The sequence below is a fragment of the Pristiophorus japonicus genome, chromosome 18, assembly GCF_044704955.1.
Source record: "Pristiophorus japonicus isolate sPriJap1 chromosome 18, sPriJap1.hap1, whole genome shotgun sequence".
Taxonomy (NCBI): Eukaryota; Metazoa; Chordata; class Chondrichthyes; family Pristiophoridae; genus Pristiophorus; species Pristiophorus japonicus.
The window spans coordinates 71,058,270-71,071,042 of NC_091994.1; the positions used below are offsets into that span (position 1 = coordinate 71,058,270).

Sequence of the window (12,773 nt, forward strand, 5' to 3'; positions counted from 1 at the left end):
GACGTGTAGTCACTATTATAATTTAGGAGATGCGGCAGCCAATTTGCGCACAGTAATCTCCCACAAAAAAGCAATGAGATAATGACCAGATAATCTGGGATTTTGTTTTAAATGAAGTTGGTTGAGGAACGGATATTGGCCAGAACTGGTACCGGGGAGAACTCCCTAGCTCTTCTTCGAATAGTGCCATGGGGTCTTTTACATCCACCCGAGAGGGCAGACGGGGCCTCGGTAAAAATGGCAGAAAACCATGGAAATGAAAGGGCAACAGTACTGTTTGATCATGGAGGGACCGGGGGCTGGGGATTGGGGTTGCCATTTCAAGTGCTTCTTGGCTGACATCTGCACCGTACCCCACATGAAATCCTGAACACTGGCAATCTCCCTGTGCCAGTTGATGCAGCATTGGCTGAGGGCTCCGCTGTATCTGTGGCACTGAACGCGGCTGCCCATGTCCTAACTCGCACCGAGTCCCGTTCACTCATCACCTCTGTGCTCACTGCCCGTGTCCTAACTCGCACCGAGTCCTGTTCACCCATCACCCCTGTGCTCACTGCCTGTGTCCTAACTCACACCAAGTTCCGTTCACCCATCACCCCTGTGCTCACTGCCCATGTCCTAACTCGCACCAAGTCCCGCTCACCCATCATCTCTGTGCTCACTGCCTGTGTCCTAACTCGCACCAAGTCCCGCTCACCCATCATCTCTGTGCTCACTGCCCATGTCCTAACTCGCACCAAGTCCCGCTCACCCATCATCTCTGTGCTCGCTACTTGTGTCCGAACTCGCACCAAGTCCCGCTCACCCATCACCCCTGTGCTCGCTACCCATGTCCTAACTTGCACCAAGTCCTGCTCACCCATCACCCCTGTGCTCGCTGCCTGTGTCCTAAGGGGTACTGAGGGAATGATCAGCCATGATCTTATTGAATGGTGGTGTCGGCTCGAAGGGCCAAATGGCCTACTCCTGCACCTATTTTCTATGTTTCTATGTTTCTATGTAACTCGCACCAAGTCCCGTTACCCATCACCCCTGTGCTCACTACCTGTGTCCTAACCCACACCAAGTTCTTGCATTGCCAAGATCGATGCTGATCCCCTGAACACAGGCTTCATGCACCTCGCTACAATTTACCTGTAGAACATCTGGGATGTGGGTTGAGGGGGTTGGACATTGGGGTTGGAGGGGCGTTGGGTGGGGGGGGTTGGGCAGTGGAGTTGGGTGGGAGTGGTTGAGGGTGTGGTAAATAGTGGGGTTGGGTGGGAGGGGTTGGGGGTGTGGTAAACAGTGGAGTTGCGTGGGAGTGGTTGAGGGTGTGGTAAACAGTGGAGTTGGGTGGGAGTGGTTGAGGGTGTGGTAAACAGTGGGGTTGGGTGGGAGGGGTTGAGGGTGTGGTAAACAGTGGAGTTGGGTGGGAGGGGTTGGGGGTGTGGTAAACAGTGGAGTTGGGTGGGAGTGGTTGAGGGTGTGGTAAACTGTGGGGTTGGGTGGGAGGGGTCGGGGTGTTGAACAGTGGGGTTGGGTGGGAGGGGTTGGTTGGGTGGGGTTGGGTGGGCGTGGGCTTGGACATCAGGACGTTCCTCTGACTCCGTTATGAATCCCAATCTGAGGAAACAGTGGGAAAGACTTCGGGCTCTCTGTTAATTTAGTGACTTTACCTGCTACAATGAGTCTCATCAAAAACAACCTTCTTCACTCTTCGCCAGGAGCCTGTAAACTATTATCTTCCTGAAGCAATTGTTTTCAGTCTTTACCCTTGTGCAGTGTTAATGTTTTTGCCGTTCTACTTTTGCAGTTTTGATCTTATCTTCACAATATCAGTCACCGGGCACCAGTCCCCAATCCGTTTTTTAATTTATTCATTCCTGGGATGTGGGCATCACTGACAAGGCCAGCATTTATTGCCCATTCCTAATTGCCCTTGAGAAGGTGGTGGTGTTCCCATGTACCTGCTGCCCTTGTCCTTCTAGGTGGCAGAGGTCGCGGGTTTGGGAGGTGCTGCTGAAGAAGCCTTGGCGAGTTGCTGCAGTGCATCTTGTAGATGGTACACACTGCAGCCACGGTGCGCTGGTGGTGGAGGGAGTGAATGTTGAAGGTGGTGGATGGGGTGCCGATCAAGCAGGCTGCTTTGTCCTGGATGGTGTCAAGCTTCTCGAGTGCTGTTGGAGCTGCACTCTTCCAGGCAAGTTGAGAGTATTCTATCACACTCCTGACTTGTGCCTTGTCGATGGAAAGGCTTTGGGGTGTCAGGAGGTGAGACATTCGTCACAGAATACCCAGCCTCTGACTTGCTCTTGTTGCCACAGGATTTATGTGGCTGGTCCAGTTAAGTTTCTGGTCAATGGTGACCCCCAGGATGTTGATGGTGGGGGATTTGGTGATGGTAATGCCGTTGAATGTCATGGGGCAGTGGTTAGACTCTCGCTTATTGGAGATGGTCATTGCCTGGCACTTGTGTGGTGCAAATGTAGTGTGGTTTGGTGATAAAGCCAAGTGTAGATTGGAAGAGTTGACACAACACTTTTGTTCTGCTCTGTACTGTCTCTCTGAACAAATAACAAGTGCTTGAAGGTGAGCACAATCAAATTTACACAGCCAATGAAGTATACTCACTGTTGTGGGCAATCATGACAGTCAATTTAAGCACAGCAAGATCCCACAAACAGCAATACAATAATTGACCGGATGAAGCCCACCCTTTAGTAGGCCTCAGGCTTCATTTACAGCCCCCAGCAGCTCACCGGGTTAAAAATTTGAAGGTGGTGGATGGGGTGCCGATCAAGCAGGCTGCTTTGTCCTGGATGGTGTCCAGCATCTTGAGTGTTGTTGGAGCTGCACTCATCCAGGCAAGTGGAGAGTTGGTGGAAAGGCTTTGGGGAGTCAGGAGGTGAGACACTCGCCGCAGAATACCCAGCCTCTGATCTACTCTTGCTGCCACAGTATTTATGTGGATGGCCCAGTTAAGTTTCTGGTTAATGGTGACCCCCAGGATGTTGATGGTGGGGGATTTGGCGATGGTAATGCAATTAAAAGGAGAGTTAGCCTCCAATCAAATCTACTGATAGATCAATTTGAATACTTTGTTTTCATTTTGAAGACCACTTTAGTTATGCAAAAACATTACCTGAATGTTCATGGAAATTTATTATATGCGCATATGTTCTGACGACATAACAGGGTAAGGCAACAGTAATATGGAAGTTCATGTTACTAACTTTACATTTGTGTTGGGACAACAGCTTTCCCACGGTCTGATCCATGCTCCAGTGATGGGTTGGAAGGAAGGAAGCTTTAAATAATACATTTTCACATCCTCAGGATGCTCCAATGTGCTCACACATCCAATTATTTATTTTGCTCACTATTATTATGGAGCAGACGATTTTCACATAGCAAGACATTGCAAAATGGAGCTGTGACAAATGGTCAAATAACCTGGTTTTGGTTATATTGGTTACATAAGCACATACCAAAAGGGAAGGGAGAATAAAACCCTCAGGTCCATCACGGTCAATCTATTGGTTAGACGGAGGCACTGTACAAGCCGCTCCCTCCCCAATTGGCCAACAGTCATTCCTCGAGGAAGGAATTCTGCCAATTTCAGGAACTCCTAATTTCCTTGGGCAAATAAGCTCCAAATGATCACAGCTACCCAGCACGTTATTACCATATTTAACCTATCCCTATTCCCAATTTTGTTAAGATTCACAGAGGAATGGCAATTTGAGGTGGGCGGTAGCAGGAGAGGACAGGCGGACCAAGGGTAGAGTGTTTTAGGAGGATATGTGACTACGATGGATTTGAAAGGGAGAGGAACAATGCAAGGACAAAGAGAGCCACAAACAATCTCAACAAGCATGGGGTGGTTGGGTGGGCAGTGTGGGGGAGGTACTTTATACATCACACATGGTCAGTATGGGGAGTTACTTTATACATCACACATGGTCAGTATGGGGAGGTACTTTATACCTCACACATGGGCAGTATGGGGAGTTACTTTATACATCACACATGGTCAGTATGGGGCAGGTACTTTATAGATCACACATGGTCAGTATGGGGAGGTACTTTATACATCACACATGGTCAGTATGGGGAGGTACTTTATACATCACACATGGTCAGTATGGGGAGTTACTTTATACATCACACATGGGCAGTATGGGGAGGTACTTTATACCCATCATCATCATAGGCAGTCTCTCAGAATCGAGGAAGACTTGCTTCCACTCCCAAAATGAGTTCTTTGATGGCTGAACAGTCCGATACGAGAGCCACAGACTCTGTTATAGGTGGGACAGACATTCGTCGAGGGAAGGGTCGGTGGGGCTGGTTTGCCGCGCGCTCCTTCTGCTGCCTGCTCTTGGCCTCTTCATGCTCTTTGCGTTGGGACTCGAAGAGCTCGGCGCCCTCCCGGATGGACTTTCTCCACCTCGGGCGGTCTTCGGCCAGGTTCTCCCAGGTGTCAGTGGTGATGTCGCACTTTACCAGGGAGGCTTTGAGGGTGTCCTTATAACGTTTCCGCTGCCCTCCTTTGGCTCGTTTACCATGAAGGAGCTCCACGTAAAGCATTTGCTTAGGGAGTCTCGTATCTGGCATGCACATTATGTGGCCTGCCCAGCGAAGTTGATCGAGTGTGGTCAGTGCTTCAATGCTAGGGATGTTAGCCTGGTCGAGGACACTGATGTTGGTGCACCTGTCCTCCCAGGGGATTTGCAGGATCTTGCGGAGGCATCGTCGGTGATATATCTCCAGCGACTTGAGGTGCCTTCTATACATGGTCAAAATGAGGGAGATACTTTATACCTCACACAGTGGGCAGTATGGCTTTTTGTGGCTCTAAAGAGCTGCTGATGGAAGAAGTGGCAAATGGGGACCCCCGAGCTAATAAAGAATAGCCAGTGCAGGAATCAGAAGACATCGGTCGATTCAAACTACCAAAATGATTATATTTTGTAACTTTCAAGAACGTAATCTCTTACACAATCTGTTCCACTGCCAGCACATTTACGGCACACACGCCAACAGAAGAAATTGTGGGTTTTCTATGTGATCTAATAATTCCATGATGGATTTCATACGCTACACTACTGGCCAAAAAGCAACACAGCAGAAAGCAAGGTGGCAAAATTCGGTCTGTCTTGCAAATAATGCATGAACTCATGAATGAGGTAAATCTTTGTCTTTGCGCTCTGGGTGGTAATCTGACAGAACAGGTCACCCAACTTCATCGAACCTGCATGATTTTCATTCCATTGAAATGATTGAACAAGCGACAATTGCAATTAAAAGTAATAACTGAACTCATGTGCAGTTTTCCTGAAATTAAATCCAGCAGTGGTTCGAGCTCACTGAGCGGATCTTATGAAAATAGTTAAATCTCAGATCAGGACAAGCCAACTATCACCATGGTGACCCCAGCATATACACGGTAAAAACTGCTCTTAAATTCTCCTACGTTTAACAACTCTGACTGTTCATTTTTTCAAATGGCAAATGATTACTCACACCCCAAAACCCCTTTCTTTCTGAGCTGGGTTATGCTGATTTATCCGCCACCTCCCGCCAGTTAATTCAGTCCCCAAAGGTGCGGGCGGAGTTTAAAAATGTCTCCTCACAAAACAGGCCTCAACTCTTGACTCTTCCACATCCACAAGGCAGGTAATCACTAGCTGGCCACGAAGAAAAGCAAAGGAAGTGAAAGGGAGACAGAGCTCATCCAACATCAGTTCTAAGATCAGTACATCACATATTAAACACCGCATCACCTTAAAATGTTGAGTTTTTAAAAAAAATCAGATTATAATGGTTCCCACATTACAACAGCGACTACACTTCAAAAAGTGCGTGATTGACTGCAAAGCACTTTGGTACATCCTTAGGTTGTGAACATACGAACATAAGAAATAGGAGCAGGAGTGGGACATTTGACCCCTCGAGCCTGCTCTGCCATTCAATAAGATCATGGCTGATCTGATCTTGGCATCAACTCCACTTCCCTGCCCGCTCCCCGTAACCCTTGACTGAAAGGCACTGTGTAAATGCAAGTCTTCTGCCAGTCTTCTCATGCTCTTTCAACTCACATCTTAGAAAGTAGAATGAGTCGTCAAAACCATTGGTCAAATTGGGAAAGTCTAATACGACAGATTAAGATGCCACAAATTTTCCACAATTCAGCAAAGGGAGCTTTCAAAATGTACCACAAAATGAATCATCCCTCAATGAGCAAGACTCGCAACATCCAAGTAACCAACTGCAGGAATCAGAGCGACAGTGCAAATAATAATTACAACAGAAGCACTGGGGACTCCCCAGGATAGATACTACCAACTCGGGCCTGTTTTAGATACCTTCTTGAGTTCTTTAATGGTATCAGTCACTCCCGTAAGTAGACTGCATTCCCTTTACATGCTAGAGTAAATTTACCCTATCTAATACCTGCTTATACATTAGCGTAACCCAGGGGTGTGACACGTCCTCATATGCCTCTCCAACCTTCTTAAAGGTGGGCCAAAAAAACATCTTGTGGGGGAATCTAGAACTAGGGGGCATAGTTTCAGAATAAGGAATTGCCCATTTAAAATGGAGATGAGGAGGAATTTCTTCTCTCAGAGGGTCGTGAATCTTTAGAATTCTCTACCCCAGAGAGCTGTGGAGTCTGGGTCATTGAATATATTTAAGGTGGAGATAGACATATTTTTGAATGATAAGAAAGTCAAGGGTTATGGGGAGTGGGCGGGGAAGTGGAGTTGAGGCCTGGATCAGATCAGCCATGATCTTATTGAATGGCGGAGCAGGCTCGAGGGGCGGAATGGCCTACTCCTGCTCCTATTTCTTATTTTCTTATTATGTTCTTATCTGGCAAGGTGAGGCCGGGTACAAATTGTGAAGCTGCTTTAGTTAACAGGAAGTGAGCAAACAGAGCAACAGTTAAGACCAACGCAGTTAAATCAATCAGGACAACTTGTCTTCATGCAATCCTATAAAATAATGAACCTGACACATTTCCCCACTTCAGTGAGTCGTTCCACGGCTCAAACACGATTATTCCAAACCTTCCTCCTGTGTTCTGTGCTTCTGAGTCTAGCCAATGCTTGCCCTTTCACCTTTCTGTTAGAAAAACCTGACTGATTGTCTGTGTCTCTGTCTGTTTTAATTATCCTGTGTTCATAACCACAAGGTAATGCCTACCAGCCCAGCATTTCCAAGGGCCTGGAACCAGACTTCTCAGCACCGAGGTGTTCATCAATTACTGAGATAGGCTAATGAATTGTTTATCATTTAGAGCCTTTGGGGAATCAACCTTATTGCCTAGGTTATTAATATTTCAACCAGCTTTCATCTCAGTGCCTTTACGAAAACATCCATGAATACACTTTGTTTTAAACACCCAACACAGAAAAGTAACTCTTCGCAAATCATTTCTGTAGAAAAATGGCTGAGGAAAATCCCAATGTATGACAGTGGCCTATTGATTAAAACTCAATTCAAGACTTGGGAATTTAATTAAGCATCCATGTTCCATCCCATTAATCTCAGCAATTGTTTGATCATCTTCTAGCTCATGAGGGGGGATAACATCTAACATTGATGGTAGCACCTTCAGAACTTAACCATCTCCTACATATTCTGGCCCATTTCTCCCTTTCCACCTCATCCTCTTTTTGGTAGTTTTTGTGTGCATTTTTCTCACCTTTCTCACTATCTCAGTTTCTTGTCCTTTTAGGTGCCAGCCATGACTCAGTGACAGCAATCTCGCCTCTGAATCAGGAGCTTTGTGGTTTCAAGTCTCACACCAGAGGCTTGAGCGCATAATCTAGACTGACCTGTCAGTGCAGTACTGAGGGAGTGCTGCACTGTCGGGGGTGCCGTTAAACCAAGGCTCTATTTCCCTCTCATATCCATGGCACATTTCGAAGATTGGCAGGGAGTTCTCCCCAGTGCCCTGACCAATAGTCACCCCTCAAACAACATCACTAAAAAAAGTTATCTGGCCTCATATCTCACTGCGTGTCCTACATTACAACAGTGACTACACTTCAAAGTATTCCATTGTCTCTAAAGTGCTTGGGGACATCCTGAGGTCATGACAGGTGCGATATAAATGTAAGTTTTCTTTTCCTTTATATTAAGATTCAAAACGATCTGAAGAAAAATGAAAGCCGAATCATTGACCTGTAATCTGAAATTTACAAGCAGTTTCAACTGTCTTCTGATTGATCTCAACCATTTATAAGTAGCTACAATTAATGTGACGTTGACTTGAAGATGTGGGCCAGGTTCACATCCAAATATCATACCCAGGTGCAATGCCGCATGAGCTCCTAACGAGAGTGCTAACTCGATCCATTGCTGAATAAAGTCAAGCGATAGATCTGAAAGTGTTGATAATCCTTTATCTTTATCTACAGGAGAGCTTCTGTACACTCTTGAGTTAGATTATTAAATTAGCACCACAACATTAGTTAGGCCACAGCTGGAGTACTGCGTACAGTTCTGGTCACCACATTACAGCAAGGATGGGATTGCACTAGAGAGGGTACAGAGGAGATTTAAGAGGCTGTTGCCAGGATTGGATAGACTGCGGTTGTTTTCCTTGGAACAGCAGAGGCTGAGGAGAGATTTAATTGAGGTGTATAAAATTATGAGGGGCCTGGATAGAGTGGATGGGAAGGACCTATTTCCCTTAGCAGAGGAGTCAATAACCAGATTTAAAGTAGTTGGTAGAAGGATCAGAGGTGGGATGAGGAAACATTTCTTCATCCAGAGGGTGGTGGGGGTCTGGAACTCTCACCACATTTAAAAAGTGCTCGGATGGCCTACGGACTGAGAGCTGGAAAGTGGGGTTAGGCTGGGTAACTCTTCTTTGACCGGCATAGACATGATGGGCTGAATGGCCTCCTTCTGTGTTGTAAAGTTCTATGATTCTATGATCAATAGCTGCTGAGAACATCTGTCAAATCGATTGATTTTTTTGGTGCCTTTTTACTTCAATGTTTTCTACTTTGATGTATCATTAAAGAAAAATCGTTCAGAAAATGTGGCTTTATCTTTTCTAACAACAAGTTTTTAAGCTTCCCAACTCTCGCATGCGTCTCTCCATCAATCTCACCATCAGTCTCAGCAGCAACTATTTGGTAATGTTTTGTGCACAGGGTTGACTGAACAGCAGAGTCACGGCCAAACGCACATTTGCCCAGCTCGGATTTCTGCTGGCCGCACTGTTGTGATATGTGAGTGCACCATGCCGAGGCAGAGCAGCCACCCGCCTTCTAATGCAAATTGTGCATGTTATAAGCAGCTTTCACTTTGCAGGGCTGGTTTTCGTGCAAAGTAAATTTGCTTCCAGCCCATTTCCAACTTAGGGCAGTGCATGTTAAATGTGGAAAAGACTAGAGTGAAAAAATGGCAATGAGAAAATGCATCTGCACAGATGTAGCCCTCAAGGAACCAGCTTCGGAATCCGTGTGCCTTTAGGGCATGGTGTGAATATCAAGTTCAACAACACCAACTTGCATTTATATAGCACCTTTAACGTAGTGAAATATCCCAAGGTGCTTCACTGGAGCGTTATTAGACAAAAATTGGCACCGAGTCAAAGAAGGAGAGACATTCGGGCAGATGATCAAACAGATAGGTTTGAAAGAGCATCTTAAAGGAGGCAAGAGAGGTAGAGAGGCGGACAGGTTTAGGGAGAGAAGTACAGAGCTTAGGGTCTCAGCGGCTGAAACCAATGGCCACCAGTGGCAAAGGAAGTCAGGAATGCGCAAGAGGCCAGACTTGGAGGAGTGCAGACATTTTGTGGTGTTTGTGGGGCTGGAGGAGGTTACAGAGATAGGGAGGGGTGAGGCCGTGGAGGGATTTGAACACAAGGATCAGAAATTTAAATGTGAGGTGTTGTCGGACCGGGAGACAATGTAAGTCACCAAGCACAGGGGTGATGGGTGAGCAGGACTTGGTGCGAGTTAGGACACAGACTGCCGAGTTTTGGATGAGTCAAGCTAATGGAGGGTGGAAAGTGGGAAGCCAGCCAGGAGAGCGTGGGAACTAGAGTTCGATTAATTCTTTCAGTTTACTAGACTGGGGCAGGGGGCTGGTTTCTAGGGGTGGGAGTCGGAGGAAAACTGCTCCTTAAATCTTAACTGAGAGACTTGACCCCTTCCCTCCACCATTTCAGTTGTCAGACCAGTAAGTAGTCGCAGTGCCGGAGTTATTCTGAAATATAACAGTCTGGGTGAGTGTTACTCCTCCCTATTACAACAGGCTAACAACTGCTCCTTGAATCTGCACACAGGCCCCTGATGAAGACGACTAAAGTCGCCTCCAGTGAATGATGCAGAAAGAAATGGGAAAAAAGGTCAACATCCCTGTGCTGAGTCTGTGTGCAATATACACGGCACTAACCTGCACCTTCTGCCCATTTTACACAATATACACGGCACTAACCTGCACCTTCTGCCCATTTTACACAATATACACGGCACTAACCTGCACCTTCTGCCCATTTTACACAATATACACGGCACTAACCTGCACCTTCTGCCCATTTTACACAATATACACGGCACTAACCTGCACCTTCTGCCCATTTTACACAATATACACGGCACTAACCTGCACCTTCTGCCCATTTTACACAATATACACGGCACTAACCTGCACCTTCTGCCCATTTTACACAATATACACGGCACTAACCTGCACCTTCTGCCCATTTTACACAATATACACGGCACTAACCTGCACCTTCTGCCCATTTTATACAATATACACGGCACTAACCTGCATCTTCTGCCCATTTTAGAATGGAGGTCACTTCGTTGCCGAAGGTCGTATTGCATTGCCGACGTACTGAGGCCGCACTCACGCCCACGGTGCCCTCATTTGCCTTAACGCCGCACAGGTAGGCGGTTGCTGTGCCAGCGCTGTCAGGTACCTGGGCATTGGTGTTGTAGGTCTGCCAGATGAAAGAGGGAGCTGGCATCAAGGTCAAAACGTTGCAACGGGTCCTTCCATCCCTTGAAGGACCACTTTCACAATAAATCAACACAGACAACCAAACAAGGTCACAACTTAAGTCCGTGCAAAGAATAAAAATTTAGATTAAAAATGTGCATTCTCAGCGCTCCTGGTAATTGTTATTTGACTATTTTGTGTCACCGGCAACAATTGCATAACCCGTTTACAACTGGTTCCGCTGCACTTGATGCCAGAGTTCCACAGGGCTGTCATGGAGGAAACAACCTTGTAGTTAAGGCATCTGCTAAGGCAGGGGTTATTTCCTTTAAGAATTTATCTTGGCCCAGTCCCACCCAAGGGAGAATGAAGACTTTTTTTTTCACTTTACAAAGGGAAAAGCAAATATTTTTTTAATAACTAAAAAATTTATGATATGTTACCAATAGTGTAGTCCTCCAAAGACCAGAGGAGATAAATTCCAGACGTGGCAGGTGGCCTTGAAGACTGAAAGCTCTTGGCAATAATTGGGCAGAAGATCAGCCCAAACCTGCTATAAATAATGAACTACCTTTGAAAGAGCTACGTGCGGGAACTTATCCATTTCCAAGAATCCTTCCTCTCCACTTTTGTGCTCCAACTGGCCTTTCAGAATCCGAGCGGCAGTCACTGTGGGTATTCCCATACCTGAAAAAGAACAAAGATGTCGGGCAGTCAGGACCTCACCATCGAGCTTTACCTTTCTCTCAATGTTTGCCCAGATCTAGCTTTCTGTCTCAGTCTCTACATACATATTTCTTTAGCTGCAATTAGTATTGCCCTGAGCAGAAGGACAGATTGTGATCTTAAGTTGAGTTAGGTGGCCCTAAGGGAGTCAAGGGTTATGGGGAGTGGGCGGGGAAGTGGAGTTGAGGCCAGGATCAGATCAGCCATGATCTTATTGAATGGCTCAAGGGGCCAAATGGTCGACTCCTGCTCCTATTTCTTATATTCTTATGTTCTTATGACCCATTGGAGTGGGCTAGCACGTGTATGTTCCTTACTTTTGTAAGAGTATGCAAACAAAAGTTGTACCAATGAGCTAACTGTGCTCAATCTCATTGTTCTCTGTGTTTTACCTACTGTGGACTAAAGCAGCTTACAATTTAAACTGAAGCTTCACCTCACCCGATGTTAACCCAGTCTGCCCTCGAAGAGTTTGAAGGAGTGGGTGAGACACGGAAATCCGATCCGGATCACAAGGGAGTTTCACTGTTACACTCCGTGGTCCTGCTACTTCACAGGCAGATATAAGGGACTGGGTGACAACCTCCATGAAAACATAGGCACTCAGACTTCGTCAGGCAGCGACTGGCACCACCGAGCACGTGAAGGTGCAAATTGATGAACACACCCCTTTGGATGTTTTGGAAGTTGCCACCAATCATTTCCCACAAGTCTATCATTCATCAGAAGAACAAGTCTGGAAATGGTTCACGCAAAAGGTGCAATGTGATGATAAAATACACTCACACAAAGATTTACTTTTGATATATTTGGATTATTGGGACCTACAAGGAACAAAGTGAGACTGGTACCTCACATCAACATGGCAAATGAGCAATACAGGCTGTGCAACCTATTATGCAGTTTATAGGGTTTCTTTCATATTGGAATATAATCAGATTCTGCTAAACAAATGTGTTATTTCCCACACAGGGGCCTACTCTCCATGTAGATACCACAGGGCTAGCTTCATTCCAGAATAAATTCAGAAGCACTATCGTGCAAAGAAGCCTTGGAGTTAACCAGAAGTCAGTGTAGTTACAAAGTAGTAT

The 12,773-nt window shown here is 46.1% G+C and overlaps 1 protein-coding gene across 2 annotated transcripts in view; it reads right to left on the bottom strand.

Moving 5' to 3' along the window:
• alpl (alkaline phosphatase, biomineralization associated) overlaps window positions 1–12,773 on the bottom strand; it is a 119,641-nt gene that overhangs the window by 45,776 nt on the left and 61,092 nt on the right. For both annotated transcript variants that reach the window (XM_070860113.1, XM_070860112.1), the window contains 2 exons: window positions 11,528–11,643; window positions 10,783–10,957 (listed from right to left, as the gene is read on the bottom strand). In XM_070860113.1, the coding sequence (XP_070716214.1) occupies window positions 10,783–10,957; window positions 11,528–11,643 (291 nt within the window). The remainder of the gene's footprint in view (window positions 1–10,782; window positions 10,958–11,527; window positions 11,644–12,773) is intronic.